This window comes from Phascolarctos cinereus, unplaced genomic scaffold (assembly GCF_003287225.1).
Source record: "Phascolarctos cinereus isolate Bilbo 61053 unplaced genomic scaffold, phaCin_HiC Scaffold_1;HRSCAF=81, whole genome shotgun sequence".
NCBI lineage: Eukaryota > Metazoa > Chordata > Mammalia > Diprotodontia > Phascolarctidae > Phascolarctos > Phascolarctos cinereus.
Genome location: NW_027555514.1, coordinates 206,605,472 through 206,623,807, shown reverse-complemented (window position 1 = coordinate 206,623,807; position 18,336 = coordinate 206,605,472). Strand labels below are relative to the sequence as shown.

General features: G+C 37.2%; 1 protein-coding gene across 1 annotated transcript in view; it reads left to right on the top strand.

Annotated features, from left to right (window-relative positions):
- Positions 1–18,336, top strand: part of FAR2 (fatty acyl-CoA reductase 2) — a 172,563-nt gene that overhangs the window by 146,990 nt on the left and 7,237 nt on the right. Inside the window, exons 8-10 of the mRNA XM_020975819.2 lie at positions 2,011–2,078; positions 11,853–12,024; positions 16,482–16,611. Of these exons, the coding sequence (XP_020831478.1) occupies positions 2,011–2,078; positions 11,853–12,024; positions 16,482–16,611 (370 nt within the window). The remainder of the gene's footprint in view (positions 1–2,010; positions 2,079–11,852; positions 12,025–16,481; positions 16,612–18,336) is intronic.

Below are 18,336 nucleotides of genomic sequence, written 5' to 3'. Positions count from 1 at the left end.
ACCAGAGAGGTCAATAGTCAGAGTGGAGGAGGGAGAGTATTCCAGGCATGGAGGACAGCCAGAAAAAATGCCTGGAGAGGAGAGATGGAATGTCTTGTTCTTGAAACAGCCAGGTGGCCAGTGTCACTGGATGGAAGAGTAAATATTGGGGAATAAGGTATAAGAAGAATGGAAAGGAAAGAGGAAGCTAGGTTATGAAGGCTTTGAATGCCAAATAGAGCATTTTACATTTGCTCCAGGAGGCAGTAAGAAGCCACTGGAGTTTACTGGGGTAGAAAGGGAATACAAGGGGAGGGGAGAGTGGATTGAAGTAATCAGACCTACAAAATCACTTTAGCGGCTGAAGAGAGGATGAATTGGGGTGGGGAGAGACTCAGGCAGGGACTACCAGCAGGCTATTGCCATAATCCAAGTATAAAGTGATAAGGGCCTGCACTAGAGTGGTGGCAGAGTCAGAGGACAGAAGGGGACATATTCGAGATATATCAAATGTCAAAACTGACTAGCAGTAACTTGGAAAAGGGGGTAGTGAGAGATGGTCAAGAATCTGGAATGACTCCTAGGCTGTGAGCCTGAGGGACTGGGAGAACAGTGCTCCCTAACAAGGAAGGTTGAGGGAGCAGGCTAGGATTTAGGGGGAAAGAATAGGTTCTGTTTTGGGCATACTGAGTTCAGTTAGAGATGTCTGAATGACAAGTAGAGATGTGACACTGCAGGTAAAGCAGAAAGTTTGGGGCAGGACAGGTCAATTTGAGAATCATCAGCATAGAAATGGTAGTTAAATCCATGGGCTGATGAGATTACCAAATGAAGTAATATAGAAGAAGAAGAAGAAGAGAAGAGGGCACAAAAAAGAAAAAAAAAAACCCTGAGGGATACCCATGGTAAGAGAGTGTAATCTGGAAGAGAATCCAGCTTAGGAGAAAGGTAGGCAGGAGGAGAATCAGAGGGACAGCTGTCCCAAAACAGTAGAAAGAAGACAACATCAAGAAGAGAGTCAACTGTCAAAGGTTGCAGAGCAGTCAAGGAGTATGAGGTTTTAAAAAAAAAGTCATGAAATTTGGCAACTCAGAGATTATTAGTAACTTTGGAAAAAGCTATTTCAGTAGAATGATGTCAGAAGATGAATTATAAGGGGTTAAGAAGAAAGTGAGAGGAAGGAAAGTAGAAGCACCTATTATTGACAGCCTTTTCTAGTTTAGCTACAAAGAGCAGAAGAGATAGTTTGGACGATAGTTAGCTGGATGGAAAGATCAAGTGAGAGTTTTTTTCAGGATAGGTAAGCCATGGGCATGTTTGTAATTTGTAGAAAATCAGCCAGTAAGGAGGAAGGTATTGAAAATAAGGAAAAGTAGGGATGGCAGAAGGTGCAATCTTTTGGAGTTGACAGGATGAAATGGGATCACTTGAATAAATAGAAGGCCTAGCTTCATTAAGGAGTAAGGCCACTTCATCGTCTGAGACAGGGTAGAAGGAGAAGAAAATGGCATAAAACATCTGAGTGACAGAATATAAGGAAAATGGATAAAGGGAGTTGATGGCAAATAACCTCAATTTTTTTCTTTTGGTAATTTTATGGTAGTGAGTAAAATGTCACTTACCATATGGAAAATCAAATGTTTAGCTGTTTTCCAATCCAGCATACCTTAGTTACATTCAGGAAAAAACTGCCCAATTGTTTGCTCTGCACAGATATCCAAGAGTTTCCTGTAGCCTATGGAAGACTTTTCATCTCCATAGTATATCTTGCATTGCCAAAAACCTGACATGACCAAATATTGCCCATCTGTTTGATCCACAAACATCCCTTCCTCTCCCACCTCAGCTTCATTTTACTAAGTGAATTAGCAAAATTAAACCCTAAAATAAGAGAATGATCCTGGCTTGTTTAGGAAACCCTAAGGCACTGAAAATCATTGCCTATCATTAAATAATCACTTTCCCCTGAGACACAATTTTATTTTCTCCTCTACAATGCTGTACTTATCTAATTTTCCTCTTATTTTTCAGACCAAAATCCATTTTAATCTATCACTGCACAAGTGGAAGTCTCAATCCTCTCTTGTGGACAGACATGGGTAAGTTTTCTAGAATATTTTCTAGCAACTATATGAATTGCTTGGGACAAGCAATAATTTCAGTATGCTTTCATTTTGTCAAAGCAGTGATGTGTGTGTTTCTGTTCACACTAGACTGACTTAGAACTCCTGACCTTGACCAGATGAACCTGGATTGAGCTGGTTTCCCCTCCTTTCTCAATTAGTTGAGTGCTGCATTTTGTGTCATATGCATGTGTTTCATTATTCTCTTTTTGTTGTATTTTTAATTCTGGGGTCTGTAAGAATGGACATTACTACAATGAAATGTGCAAAAAAGTGTAGCATTTAAAGAGCACAATTTAATGATAGTTAAGAATTGATATTGCAGGATTAGAGCTCAGGAGTGACCAGACTCTTTGGGGTACAATAAACAGAGGATAGGATAAGGATGATGATCCGAGAAGATCATCAGAAGAAACTGAGGAGAAGTCAGACATGAAGAAGAGAACCGAGAATAATGTCACAAAAACCAAAAAAAGAAAAAGTATCCAGGAAGAGAGGGAGATCAACAGTATCAAATGCTGTGGAGGTCAAGAAGCATCCTTCTTAAGAAAACTTAGAAAACATAATCATATTTAGCAATCAAGAGATCACTGATAAATTTGGAGAGAGGAATTTCAGTTAAGAATGAGGTCAGAAACCAGATTGCAAAGGACTGAGAGGTGAGAGGAAAGGAAATGGAGACAAGAATAGATAGCTTTTTGTTTTCCCCCAGGGTTTTAACTGTAAAAGAAAGGAAAGATACAGGATGACACCTTAAGGGCATAGTAGGGTCAAGTGAGGGTTTTTAAGGACAGGGAGACCAAGGCATATCTGTATGCAACATGGGGAGAGAGTGAATATCAGAGAGAGAAATAAGGCAATTACAAGGACAGTCTTCTGGAGGCACACAAGGGATGGGAGCAAGTACATGTAGAAGGCTTGGCCTTGGTGGGTAGAAGGGCCACCTATTCACTTTTGCTGTTGTTAAGTTGTTTAGTGGTGTCCAATTCTACATTTTCTTGGCAAAGATATGAGTGGTTTGCCATTTTCTTCCCTACCGTGTCCCCATTTTACATATGAGGAACTGAGGCAAATAGTGACTTGCCTAGGATCAAAGAGCTAGTAAGTGTCTAAGGCCAGATCTGAACTCAAATTTTCCTGACTCCTGTTCTAGTGCTCTATCCCCTGTATCATCCAGCTTCCCTTCACTTATTCACTAGAACCTGGAATAATGAGGAAAGAGTAAGGGGTGATGTCAAGGGGTTTTGAAATATAGCTAATACACTTAATAAATTAAACAAATAAATGGATGGATGGACAGATGGATGAATGAATGAATAAGAGAGAGCTTAGGGCAAATGGTTCCTTTTGTAAGTAAAGGATGGAGTGAAGTCCTTTGCTGAGAGGATAGAGAAAAGCGTAATATGGTAGGTTTGAAGAGAAAAGATTTGAACATTTCCCATGAGGAATGTGGTAGAAAATTAATCAGAGAGAAGTAATGTGGCCACGAGGGCCCAACTGAGAATTTATCTTACTATCTCAATGCTTTGGTTGGTTCCCAGACTACAGATGTACAAAGTAAGTGAAAAGTTTGATTCTTTGACCCACTTCCCTTCCCATGTTTCTGACTGATTTGTAGGGAATCCCCAAGGAGTTCTTAGTTTGTTTTGGGTTTTCTATGATTTCTTAACATTTAAAATATTCCACTTTAATAAAATTAAACTCATGCCTAGTAATAGAAAAAAAAATTTGGAGATCCTTAAAGATAAATATGTAATGTTGAAATCCGAAAGACTCCTACTGAGGTTTATTTAATCATTTTATTTTAAATTTTTTTTAAATTCTGAACTAACACACACACACTAAATGAGCATTTCCATATATACAACAGAACACAAAAAGATTATATGTGAAACCATGAATCTCCATTTCATACTATTTGCTTTTAAAAAAAAGTTAACAAATTTTCAAATTACTCTCAAAACTATCCTAATTATCTTAGTTACTTCTGTTCCTTTCTGTGTATTTTTTAAATGGGAGAATAGCCTTTTTTTTTGGACATCACTATGGCTAAACCTCCTTTTTCCCTCTAAACCTTTCCCCCATTAACAAGTGAATGAAAAAAAACAACAACCTTGTAACAAATAAGTAGTCAAGCAAAATAAATCCACACCATCACCATGTCAAAAAATGTTTCTCCTTTGCCTCTCTATTGAAAGACAGGTAATATGCTTCATCATAGGTCCTCTGGTCATTGATCAAACTCTGTGTGTGTGTGTGTGTGTGTGTCCATGTGCATGCGTGTGTGTAACTACATACAGTGACTGGCTTTGTGGATGCATAATGACAGTAATGCATGACCAGTATTCTTACCCACAATATATACACATAAAGAGTTATGTCACTTCATCTAAACCTGAAGGCACTATTCAATGAATCTGGCTCTCTCTGCAACTCTCCATAGGTCACAGGCTTGAGGAAAAAACCTCAAATTCAACAGAATATCAAAGATTAAATCCAAAGCTTTCAGGTCCATTATATATAATGGCATATATGTATATGTAAACAGGTAATAATAATTTTTTAAAAATTCAGACCTTATTAACAACAAAAAAGATCAAATATGTATGACATCTATATGCATAGACCAATATGTTTATTTTTCCAACTATATAAAGTTTTTATTCAAAAAATCATCTAATCCCAATTAGAGAACATTCCCCAAAGGATATCAGAATGGAAAAAGTAACCATTCACAAGAGATATTCTAAAATGGATCACATCTTTATCATTTCACAATTGGCTGAAAGATATAGTCTATAAGATTCCCTTGTGTTTATGACAGTTACAAAAAAGCATTTGATCAAATCCATTTCAGTCCTGAGTATGTGTTCAACTTTCTTTTTCCTAGTTCAGATAATAGTTAGGGTCATGAGATTCCAGTTCACTCTCTCTGCCTCCTCCATGCTTGTAGTTTTCTCTTGATGTACCCGAGTTAAGAGAAATAGTAATTGCGTCACTCTATTTCTTCATTCTTTCCTAGTGTATTTCCTTTACTCTACCTTTCCTTTCTTCTCTTAAAATAATATAAATCAGAGGAAAACTATTCCCAGGTCCTGAGTTTGTCTTTCCTTGTTCCTTGGACTTTGCTGTTCTTCACATACAACACTCTCTCCCTACTCTGCACATTTTTCACTAGCTGTCCCCTTTGCCTGGAATGCTCTCCCCCTCTTCATCTCTGCTTCTTAGCTTCTTTCAGGTCTCAGCCAAAATCTCATTTTCTATGAGAAGCCTTTCCAAGTCCTCCTTTAATCTCAGAGCCTTCCCTCTGAGACTATCCCATTTTATCTCGTATATCTTGTTGGTACACAATTGTTTGCATGACGGCTCCTTCATTAACCAGTGAACTCCTTGTGAGCAGGGATTGTTTCTGCCTTTTGTGTGTGTGTGTGTGTGTGTGTGTCCCTAACACTTAGCATAGTGCCTGGCACATAGCAGGAACTTAATAAATGCTTATTCACTAACTGAACAGTAACCTAATATTCTGTCATTGAGGTTCTAGATAAAATTGAGGGAAAAAACAAAACCTATTGAGTTAAATAAAGCTAAGAGTTGTTTTTTTTAAGACTAATAAGAGACAAACCATTAGCTCATTTGATTTAAAAGAGAGGAAAACCAAATTACAGAAATAAAAAATGAAAAAGAATTCACAACAGAAGATAGATAGATTGATTAAGCATTTATTAAGCAATTACTATGTACTAGGCATTGTGCTAAATTCTGAGAATGCAGACAATTCCTACACTCCAGCTTACATTCTAATGGGGGAAGACTACATATAAAGGGGAGATGTAAAGTAGAGAGAGAGGTGTGTGGAAAAAACTGGAGTGCAGGCAACGTGGCTGATAGGAAAGTAGAGAAATTCATTGAGTGAGTTGAATCAGGAATGAGTGTGTGAGCATGACTGTGGCTCCTCTTACATGATGGTCTAGGTACAGAGCTTCTTAAACTGTAAGTATAGCAACTCCATTTGACAACAGTAAACACACAACGACCAAAAATTAATTCAAAATCAAACACATAATGAATCTGAGGTGTTTCTGGTACCGCTTGCCTATGTTACATGGTGCAACTTCACTACAGCCTTGGTTCAGGAACACAAAGCATGCCCTCTGGCCGTGCAATGCCAACAAAGGGCTGTCTAAACAGGAAAAGGTGTTGTGAGTGGGAAAAGTTTAAGAAGCTCTGGTCTAGAAAACAGAATCACCATTCAGGAGAGTAGGGCCTCAGGGGAAAAAATGAAGACAAAACAGAGAAAATTGTTACAAATTATTTTATCAATTATATGTCAACAAAACTAGAAATTTAAATGAAACTGGTGAATATTTTTTTTAAATACAAAATACCTAGGTTAACAGAATAAGACATAGAGAATTTAGACAAGAGATAAACTAGGCAATAACGGTCAAATGCATTTAGAACCGGCTGAATGACTGGACTGAAAAGAGCTGTCACATTAGCAGATCTTGACCTAAACTCTCTCCTAAATTCTAGTCTCACCTCTCCAACTCCCTATTAGAAATTTTAAACAGATGTCCAGTAGATATGTTAAATGCAACATGACCAAAACAACTCATTGTCTTTCGCTTCCAAAGCTTATTCTCTTCATAATTTCCCACTTACTATCAAGGACACCACTATCCTACCAGTCACTCAGACATCCTTGACTCCTCACTTTCTCACCCCTCCATACCCAGTCGATTGCCAAGTTCTATTGATTCCTACTGTCTTTCATATATGGCCCCCTTCTTTTTTTCTGATACTAGCACCACTCTAGTACAAGTCCTCATCACTGCACACCTGAACTACTGCAAGAGAATTCTGGTTGGTCTCCCTGCCTCATCTCTCTCTACTCCAGTTCACCCTTCACTCCGCTATCAAAGTGATCTTCTTCTAGTGTAGTTTTTAATGTCCTTCATATGTTAGCCCCTTCCTATCTTTGCAGTCTTCTTACACCTTATTCTCCCCTTCACTTATTCTGTCCTCCTTGCTGTTCCTTGTACTGGCTCCAATGCATTTTCACTCTTTCCTGTTCATCCTGCCTCCTAGCTTCTCTAGCTTCTTTCAAGTCTCAGCTAAAATCATAATTTCTACAAGAAGCCTTTCCCAATCCCCTATGATATTCTCTCTCAGATTATCTCCATTTTATCTTGCATATATGTACATACAAACATGTTTGAACATTGTCTTCCCTATGAGCACCTTGAAAGCAGAAGCTGTAGCCCCTTCTCTCTCTCTCTCTCTCTCTCTCTCTCTCTCTCTCTCTCTCTCTCTCTCTCACACACCACACACACACATACACACACACACACACACACACACACTCTGTCTCTCTCTCTCTTTTTGTAGTCCCACTCCTTCACACAGTACATGGCCCATAGTTGGTGCTTAATAAATGCTTGTTGGCTTGACTTGATTTAGAGTAGTCAACTTGTAAAGTTTCTGGTAGAGTGGCCAGAGGTTTTGTGTTTGGCTCTGTGCTGTTTAACATTTTTCATCAGTTGAGGCAGATGACTTGCTTACTAAATTTGCAAATGATCAACATATTTTAATGTGTTAGAATAGAATATTAGTCTAAATCTAATAAGATGATTAAGGGTGGGAAGGGTTAGGTAGGGAGGAAATCTAGACCCTAATTTCATTGGTGTAGTGAATGCCTAGTGTGGAGATACCCTCTATTCCTTTGGTAATCTGTCCATAGCTTGCAGTCTTTGAGAGTTCCCTTAGGCACAGAAAGGTTAAATGACTTATCTAGTCACACAGCCAATATGTATCAGAAACAAGCCTTGAACAGTTTTCTGACTTTAAGTGAGCTAACGCTCACTATACAATGTTGCCTCAAGATGAAATTTAATAAAGAAAAATATCTTGTAACTGGACTAAAAATCAACTTCACAAGTAGGGGAGACATACAAATAGTTCATCTGAAAAAGATTTGAGGATTAATGGGTTGTAAAGTTGATGTGAGTCAGCAACATAACGGCAGTCAAAAAAATCCACAAGAGTCATGTTGCATTAAGAAAAGCAAAGTATCCAGAACTAGGGAAGTGAAAGTCCTGGTATACTACATTCTGTTCAGACCATGTTCGTTTCTGGTTGCCAATATCTAAAGTGTCCAGAGATGAACTACTAGGCTAATGAGATGCTTATGATTATGCACATAAAGAGTAATTGAAGGCACTGGGGGTGTTTATCTTGAAGAAGAGAAGACTTGGGGAAAACATGATCAATGTCTTTCAAATACTTAAAGGAATGTCAACTAGAAGAGGAAAATCCCTCTATTCTCCTTTTTTCCCTTGGCCCCAGAGAGTTTTGGGAACAATGGGTAAAAGTTACAGAAAAGTATTTTTTTTGCTTTGGTGTCCACACTAATAATTTAAGCTATTTATTAATAATTTATAAATTCATACATGTAGTATAGATGTATAAATACATACAGTATATATAAATTCATAAATACAGCATAGCATTTTCTTTTAATTTAATACTTATATTGTAACCCACCAATAATTGAATTCAATTTAACAAACATTAAATGAATGTCTTCTATGTGAAAGGCAATATGTTAGATGGTGAAGACTGAAAAACAAAAATTAAAATTAAGTTTAACATGTTTCAGTCCTGCTAGGGAATACAAAGTATATGCAGATAAGCAAGTACAAGGTAATACGAGGAGGAAGAGAGCACTAATAACTAGGAGAATCAGCAAAGGTTTCAAGGTGCAGTCTATGCTCATGAACAAAGACGGAAGATGGAACGTCAAGTTTGGCAAACAGTAATAAACCAGTTTATGAAGTGCAATATTGAGAGAGATAGGCTGGAGCCAATTAATGAGTATAACATTTATTATTTTTATGATTTTATCTATTTTATTATGACCAATTAAGAGAACCTCAATTGATAGCCAAGGAGTTTCCATGTTACCCTATAGGCAAATCAGAATCACTGAAATATTTTTGAGCAGATAAGTGACATGGACAGGCCTGCACTTTTGTAATATCATTGACAGCTTTATAAGAGTAGAAATAAGGAAAACACTAGAAAGCATAGGGTTAAATGGAACTTTTCTTAATAGAAACAGTATCTATCTAAAACTAAAAGCCAGCATTATCTATAATGGGGATAAAAAATAGAGCTTTTCTAGTAGGATCAGGGTAAAGCAAGGATGTCCATTGTCATCATTAATATTCAATATGGGCTAGAAATATTAGTTATAGCAATAAGACAAGAAAAAATAAATTGAGTAAGTGTAAGAGGAAACAAAATTATCACTCTTTGCAGATATGATGGTTTGCTTAGAGAACCACAAAGTCAAATAAAAAACTAATTGAAACAACAACTTTAGCAATGACTTAGGATATTAAATAAAATCCATACAAATCATTAGCATTTCTGTGTATTACCAACAAAATCCATCAGAAAGAAAGAAAAGGCGTAATTGCATTTAAATAAGCGTGGATAGTCGTAGAACCTGCCAAGAAAAACACTGGAACCATATAAACACAATTACAAAAACACTCTTTAAATAAATACTGATCTAAATAATTGGACAAATATTCATTGTTCATGAGTAAGCCAAGCCAATATAATAAAAATGATAACACTACATAAATTAATTTACGTATTCAGTGCCATACAAATCAAACTAGGATCACTTTATAGAGCTAGAAAAAAAATAGCAAAATTTATCTGGAGGAAGAAAAAGTCAAGAATATTAAAGGAAGTAATTAAAAAATGGGAAAGAAGGGGGCTAAGTAATATCAGATTTCAAACTATACTACAAAGTTATAATCATCAAAGGAATGTGGCACTGATTAAGAAATAGTGAGGTTGATTAGTGGACTAGATTAAGTATTCACTAAACAGAATCAAAGAACCGTAGTAACCTAGTGCTTTATAAACCCAAACAGCAAGACTTCACTATACAACAAAAACTGCTGGAAAAACTGGAAAGCAGTATGGCAGAAACTAAGTATAGACCAACATCTTATACCACATACCAAGATAAACTGCAAATGGACACATGATTTGGATATGAAGAGTGACAAATTTGAGCATGGAAGACATTAACCTGTCAGATCTATAGCTAGAAGAAGAGTTCATGACCAAAAAAGGGATAGAGAGGTTCACAGAAAGTAAAATGGACAATTTTGATTACATAAAATTAAAATATTTGTGCACAAAACGAATTCAGCTAAAATTAGAAAAAAGCAGAAAATTGGGGGCAGAGGAGGATTCTATGCAGTGAAATTCTCGGGTAAAGGTCTCATTTCTAAGATATAAGGAACGGATTCAAAAGTACAAGAATAAGAGCCATTCCCCAATTGATAAATGAGCAAATGATATGAATAGGCATTTTCAGAGGGAAAAAAATCTAAGGTATCAATAGTTCATATAAAAAAATACTCTAAATCACTAACAATGAGATAAATGCAAATTAAAACAACTATGAGATAATGCCTCATACCCCTCAGACAGGCAAAAAGGGAAAATGACAAATGTTGGAGGGAATGTGGGGAAACAGATACACAAATGCACTGTTGGTAAAACTGTGAATTGGCCCAGACATTCTGGAAAGCAATTTAAAACTGTGGCCAAAAAACTATTAAATTGTGCGTACCCTTTGACCCAGCAATGCAATGTTGTTACTAGGGCTATACCCCAAAGAGATCAAAGAAAGAGGAAAAAGACCCAATATGTACATTTTTAAAGCAGCTCTCTTTGTGGGAGCAAAGAATTGGAAGCTGAGGGGGTGCCCATTGATTACAGAATAGCCTAATTCTTTGAACCAGTTATATTGGCCTCCTTGCTGTTCTCCAAACAAGACACTCTATTTCCCAACTCTGAACATTTTCTCTGGCTGTCCTCCATGTCTGGAATGCTCTCCTTCCTCATCTCTGCCTCATGGCTTCCTTCAAGTCTCTGCTAAAATCCCACCTTCAGCAGGAAGCCTTTACCTTAATTCTAGTGTCTTCCTTCTATTGATTATTTTCTATTTATTCCATATTTAGCTTATTTCTACATATTGTTTACGTGTTGTCTCCTACATTAGATTTTGAACTCATCAAAGACAGTAACTGTCTTTTGCCCTTCTTTGTATCCCAAGTTCTCAATACAATGATTGGTACACAATAGGTTTGTAATAAATGATTATTGCCTAACTTGAATAGTAACCTAATATTCTGTCATTGAGATTCTAGGAATAGATTAGATCACTGGAATATAAGGAATTAACAATTACAGCTCAAATTGTGTTGATCTGGACAACTTAATAACATTTTTTTCCAAATTTGTTTTAGAGATAAAATTTATCTGAATATTTAAACAGAACACTCATGTATTTGAATTTGCCCCTTGAATTTGTGCTTAGTGGCAGTAACAAATTGATCCAGGAATAAAGAATGCCTTCTCTTTAAAGTCAGTATACAAAGTAAATTTCTCTCTATAGCTTGTAGTGGGAATGACCCAATTTTGTCTTTTTAAAAAAAGAAAGGAAGGGGTTGGGATCAGCATATTTTGGATATTAATTTTTATCATTAACTAGGAAAAAAATTCTTATTGTTTTCTGAAAGGGGGGCTTCATCATTTAAAAGTACTATAAATATTGTTATTTGCTTTCACTTATGTGACACTTCATGTATTCCAACAAATTTGGTGTTATATTACCATAGTAGAATTCATCAATTGCTTTCTCCGTCTACTGTTTTTCAGGATTTCATGTCTTAGCCACTTTTGAAAAAGCTCCCCTTGAGAAAGCATTTAGGAGACCAAATGCTGACTTTACTACCAATAAGTTCGCAATGCAATTTTGGAATACTCTTAGTCACGTGGCTCCAGCAGTGATGTACGACTTTTATCTTCGCCTCACAGGAAGAAAGCCCAGGTGAGAAGATAAACTACTTTGAAAAAAATGTCATTGAGTGGTACAATCCTGAGGAAACCAATTCATGCTGAATTAGTTTGGAACACCTTCAAGGTGTAAGCACTCTTCAGATATGAATAAAGAAATCAGAATATGATATAATGGAAAGAGTACTGAATTTGGAGCAAGTGGACTTGTGTTTCAGTACTAACTGTGAACATAATGTCATTTTGGAATGACTTAAGGAAGTCATTCCAACTCTTCCAGCTTCAGTCTTCTCATCTCTAATGGGGATTATGCCATCTGCCCTACCTGTCTCATAGACTGTAAATATCAAAGGAGTCTTCCTTTGATGTATATGAAACTGGTCAGAAAAGTACAAAATATTATACAAAAGCAAGGTTTTACTATTATCATGATATACAATATTATACGTAATATATACAATTATCAGCGTTATGTTACCAGAAATAAAGGACTTAAATAGTGTTGCCACTTCTGCTGGACCTTTTGTGAAGAATGCCATCTTTCGTTGCCTATGGCTCACTGTTTAGGATGGATTTAGATGGATTAGAATGAGTGTAAATAGCAACTGTTTTCTGTTCTAACCAGAAGCTCTAAGGGTCCTCCCCATCTTTAAGATGATAAATTGGGCCACCTTTTGTCTCAATTCTTACCTAATCCTTAGTCATTAAATGTGCGTGGCCTCAGACAAATTGAGATCTGAGAAAGACCTTAATTCAGAAAAAGGCAAGGTCATCAACTGCATTCTGGGCCATCACCAATCATTTTTACTTTTATCATGCCACTGGAATCCAGTGACCCTAGAGGAGACAGCAAGGCTGATGCCATTACATGGCTCTGCCTCACTCAAATCCAATTCATGTCCAAGTCAGGATATCATGCTCCTGATGTCATTGGACCTCTCTACGAACAAAGGATGATCAATAACAATCCAGCTACTACACTAGCTCACTTCCTCAAACATAACATTCCTTATCCCATCTCCATGCCTTTTCACTAGCTATTCTTTATGTCTAGAATGTTCTTCTGCCTGACCTCTCCCTCCTGGTTTCCTTCTAGACTCAGGTCAAAGTCTACCTTCTGCAGAAAATCTCTCCTGGTGTTCCCCTTACCCCAAGTCAGTCAATAAACATTTATCCGACACTGTGCTAAGCACTAAGGACACAAAGACGTTTCTTGTCATCAAGCAGCTCACAATCTCAAGAAAACTAACATGTACAAATAAGCTATATACAGGATGTACAGGAAATAGTTAAAATGAGGAAGGTATTAGAATTAAGAAGGGTTGGGAAAGGTTCAATTATTTCAGTCATGTCTGACTCTTCATGACCCCATTTGGAATTTTCTGGGCAGAGATACTGGAGTGGTTTGCCATTTCCTTCTCCAGTTCATTTTACAGATGGAGAAACTAAGGCAAACAGGATTAAGTGTCTGAGGCTGTATTTGAACTCAGGAAGATAAGTCCTGCTGACTCCAGGCCTGGCATTGTGCCACCTAGCTGCTCAAGATCTCCTATAGAAGATGGAATTTCAATTGGAACTTGAAAGAAGCTAGGGAAGTCAAGAGGTAAAGATGAGGAGGAAAAGCATTCCAAGCACAAGAGACAGAGAAAATACCTGAAGCTGAGAGATGGAGTGTCTTGTTTGTGGAATAGCAAAGAGGCTAATGTCACCACATTAAAAAGCACATGTCAGAGAATAAGGTATAAGAAGAAAATGGGGAAGGGGGAGGAGCTAGGTTATGAAAGGCTTTGAATGCCAGAGCATTTTGTATTTGATGTTGGAATCAGTAGGGAGCCAATGGCAGTTTATTGAATAGGGGGATGACATGGCTAAATGGAAGATGGATTGAAGTGGGGAGAGACTTGAGGTAGGCTGACCCACCAGCAGGCTACTACAATAGGGCAAGTGGGATGCGATGAGGGCATGTACCTGAGTGGTAGTAGTAGCAAAGGAGGGAAGAGATATTGCAAAGCTGAAATTGATAGGCCTTGGTAATAGACTGGATATGTCAAGTTTTGAACGTGTTGAGTTTAGGATGACAACTGGACATTCAAGATATCTGAAAGGGAGTTGGAAATGCAAGATTAAAGGTCAGTACAGAGGATAAGGCAGACTGAAACATGTATTTTCTGATATTTGAAAATGTCAGAATAAAGACTGTAATTCAATCCCATGGGAGCTAATGAGATGATTAAGTGAAGCAATGGAAAGGGAGAAGAGGGCTCAGAACAGAGCCCTGCAGGACACCTACCGTTAAATGGACATGACCTGGATGAGGATCCAGCAAAATAAACTGAGGGGTGATCTGATAGGTAGAAACAGAACCGAGAGAGAGAGAGAGAGAGCTATCCAAAAACCTACAGAGAAGAGAGTTTCAAGGAGAAATGAATGGTCAACAGTACCAAAGACTGCAGAGAGTTCAAGAAGAATGAAGACTGAGAAAAGGACACTGGATTTGACAATCAAGAGATCTCTAGTAACCTTGGAAGAGAAATTTCAGAAGAATGATAAGGTTATAAGCCAGACTGTAAGGGGTTAAGAAGAATGAGAGGAAAGAAAGTGGAGGTATCTATTATAGATGACCTTTTCAAGGAGTTTGGCCACAAAGGCAGAAGAGATAAAGGATAACAATTAGCAGGGATGAAAGGATCAAGTGAGGGTTTTTTTGAGTATGGAGGAGACATAGACATTTGTAGGCATTAGGAAACAAGCCAGGAAACCAGGAGAGCTTGAAGATAAGTGATAAGAGTGAGGGTGATGAAAAGGGGCAATCTGTCAGAGGGGATGGGAAGAAATAGAACCACTTGTGGAGGGTGGATCTTAGTAAAGAGTAAAGCAACCTCTTTATGTGAGACAGGGTAGAGGAGATAATGGCAATAGACAGCTGAGTGATGAGATGAGGAAGGGGGGAAAAGAGAGAGCTCTCAGCAAATGGCCTCATTTTTTCCTGTAAAATAAGAAGAAAGGTTCTCATTTGGAGGGGGGGACAAAGGGGGAGAGGAAGGGAGGGGAGTCCATGGGAGGTTTGAGGAAAGATGAAAAGGTTTGGGAGAACCACTGTGAAGAGTGGGATAGAGGGGCTGATAAGGAAGTTGCAGAAGGATTGCCTAGTACCTGTGAGGATCTAGTTGAGGTTGTATAACATAAATTTGTAGTTGGACCCAGTCAAAATAGTTATGTGATTTTCTCCACTTGTGTTCAGCAGCACTTGTATTTTAGTGAAAGTGGTAGATGATAAGAGTCATCATTCAAGGGTGAGGATTGGCATGGTACAATCGATGATATAAGGCGACCAGGGACTCAAGACAGTAGTAAAGAGTTGAACTAGTTCATCAAGGAGTCAAGAGAAGGAAAGAGGAGAGACTGCCTAGTGCAGAGGGGAGGGCTGAGAGAAAAATGAAGAGTTGAGGGACTGGAGATCACAGTGTGAATTGCTAGTACTTTCCCTCTAAGATTACTTTCCATATACACTGTATATATCTTGTCCACACAATTTTTTGTATGTCATCTCTCCCATTAGAATGTGAGCTCCCTGCAGGGAGAAACAATTTTTGCCTTTCTTCATATATCTAGTGCTTAACAGTGCTTGGAACATATTAAGTGCTTAATAAATGCTCATTGACCAATTGATAATGGGATTTATCTGTAATAATTTTTACTATGGTTATTCAAATTGCCTTGAAAAAACATTTTGAAATCTCATAATTATCAATTATGCCAAATGCCTATGCCTCTTAAGTTTCATTTGCTTGGTACTTCACATGTGATTGATGCAGCAAAGTTGGTCTGACCCTTGGTAAAGGGATAGAAAAAGACTTTATATTTTATGGCTGCATTATGAAAGCTGGTTTACTTAGGCTCCATGAATACTAAATGAATTGTGATTCCTATGATATGGGTAATCACTCCCATAGACCCTATCCCTTTTTTGATGAATAGCATTATATGATATTATAAGAAGAGATGAGATTTTCCCTGGTCTAGATAGAGAATTCTCATCTTTTCCTACTAAATTCAAAGAATGTATTGTGTGTGTTTGTATGTGTATACATATATGTATATAAGTACATATGTTTATGTGTGTTTGTGTATATTTACTGAAGGTAAAAAGGTATGATAGGTCTGCTACTCAAAGAACTGAACAGTGGAAAGGAATAAAGTGGAAAGGAATAAATAAATGGGGATATAAGAAAATTGAGAATATAACTAGCATTTAAAATTCATTGTAGTTCCTTCAGCTAATGGGGAATAACTGGAGAAAAAGAATAAGAGTTTTCACATAAATTCCTAGATATTGAGAATAGTTCAAGGTAATTTTAGTGTTTTCTTAAAAATAGCTTGTTTCTCACAGTGTGGGTTGCCAAGTAGAAATATTTCACAGAAAAGCTGAAAACAGATAAGCAAGTATACAAGGTACTACGTAGATTTATTTGTATTTGATCTCTGCTTCAGAATGGCAAAACTCATGAATCGCATGTTGAAAACCATTTCCATGTTGGATTATTTCACCAATAGGAGTTGGGAATGGAGTACATACAATACAGAAATGTTAATGTCTCAGCTGAATAACGAAGATCAGAAAGTAAGTATTGTGTTGAATTCAAAATCTCTTTAATTTTGATGTCAATAATTTAGAATTCATGATAATTTGACCAGAATAGGCTGGTCAGTGTAGAAAGATTTTGCAAAGCAAATAAATTAACAGTATAAACAACATCAAGCTAGTTGAGAGCAAGAATATTGCTGGAGGCACAAAACCATACTGACTGGGCTTCACTCCTGTCTCTCACCCCCTCTGTTGTGTTGTAAGAAATAATGAGAGGACCAACCACAATTTCAAAGGACTCATGGTGAAGCATGCTATCCACTTCCAGAGAAAAAGTTGATGGACTCAGAGTGCAGACTGAAACATGTATTTTCTCTTTTTCTTTCATCCATTCTTCCTTCCTTCCCTTTCTCTCTTAAGAATTCAGAGTATCTCTCCTCTTTACCATTTCTACTGCTACTACCATAGTCCAAGCCCTCAACAACTCGTGTCCTGCTAACTGATTTTTCTGCTTCCAGTCTGTTTACATTACTTGAATATGGAAAAAGTCACTGGAATCATGAAAAGTTCCTTCAGCCATCTGGGCCATTTACACACCCTGATTTTGAACAAAGCACTGAATCTCTTCGGGGTGTGTGTGTGTGTGTGTGTGTGTGTGTGTGTGTGTGTGTGTGTGTGTGTGTGTGTGTGTATATATATGTATGTATATGTAATGTGCTAACCAATATATACAGACATAGATAGATATTTAATATGCTAACCAATCCTAGAAGCTACAACCAGATTTATCTTCTACTACTCTAAATATGTAATGGGCGTACTTCCTTGTTCAAGGACCTTCAATGGCCTATAAGAAAAACATCAAATTCCTTAATCTAGTATTTGAGGCTTTACACAGATTGTGCTTAACCTTCTTCTTCAACTTTATTTCCCTCTGCTTCCTACATAAACCTTCTACTCAAACCAATTATGCCGAATATGCCATGCACCTTCCAGTTTTCAAACCTTTGCCTATTCTGATCTCCTATCTGGATACTCACCCTCCCTCCTCTTCTCCGCTTTTCTAAATTCTAAACAGTGTCCCAATTCAAGTCCAACCTCTTTATGAGGACTTTCTCAACTGCCTTAGCCTTCGGACATTCAACAAACATTTAATAAACTCTACTTATGAGCTGATTAAACTAAGTACTAGGATACAAAGATAAAGAAGAAATACTTCTTGCCCTCAAGAAGCTTGCATTCTAAGAACCTCTTTTGACCTTGAGATATACCATACATTTTTATGCTACATTATATCACCACATATACTTGATATTGTTATTCATCTTATGTCATTATTCTGTCTCCCCCACTAGATTGTAAGACCATTGTGTCTATCTCCATATCAATTCAGCACCCAGTATAGTATTTTACACAGTGTCTGCTGCTCCTACTGCCACTAAATAAACTATTTCCAAATACTTTCAGTACATTTGATTATGGAAGTTTAATTTCTTCCTTTAAGTAAGCACAGTGGCTCATACTCACTGACAATTTTACTTTAGTAAAGTTACAAGTAATTGAAAAGTGACAAAGTTATTCCTTCAAAAAATGTACTCTAGTTTAAAATTTTTGCTAATCTGGACTGACGTTCACTCCAGTTATTCACAATAAATGAAGTTTTCTTGTATTAATATTACTCATTTCCCTAAAACATTTGGCCAAAGTTAATACTGTTGTTAGCAAAGTCACATACTATCAGATTTTAAAGGATACTCTTAA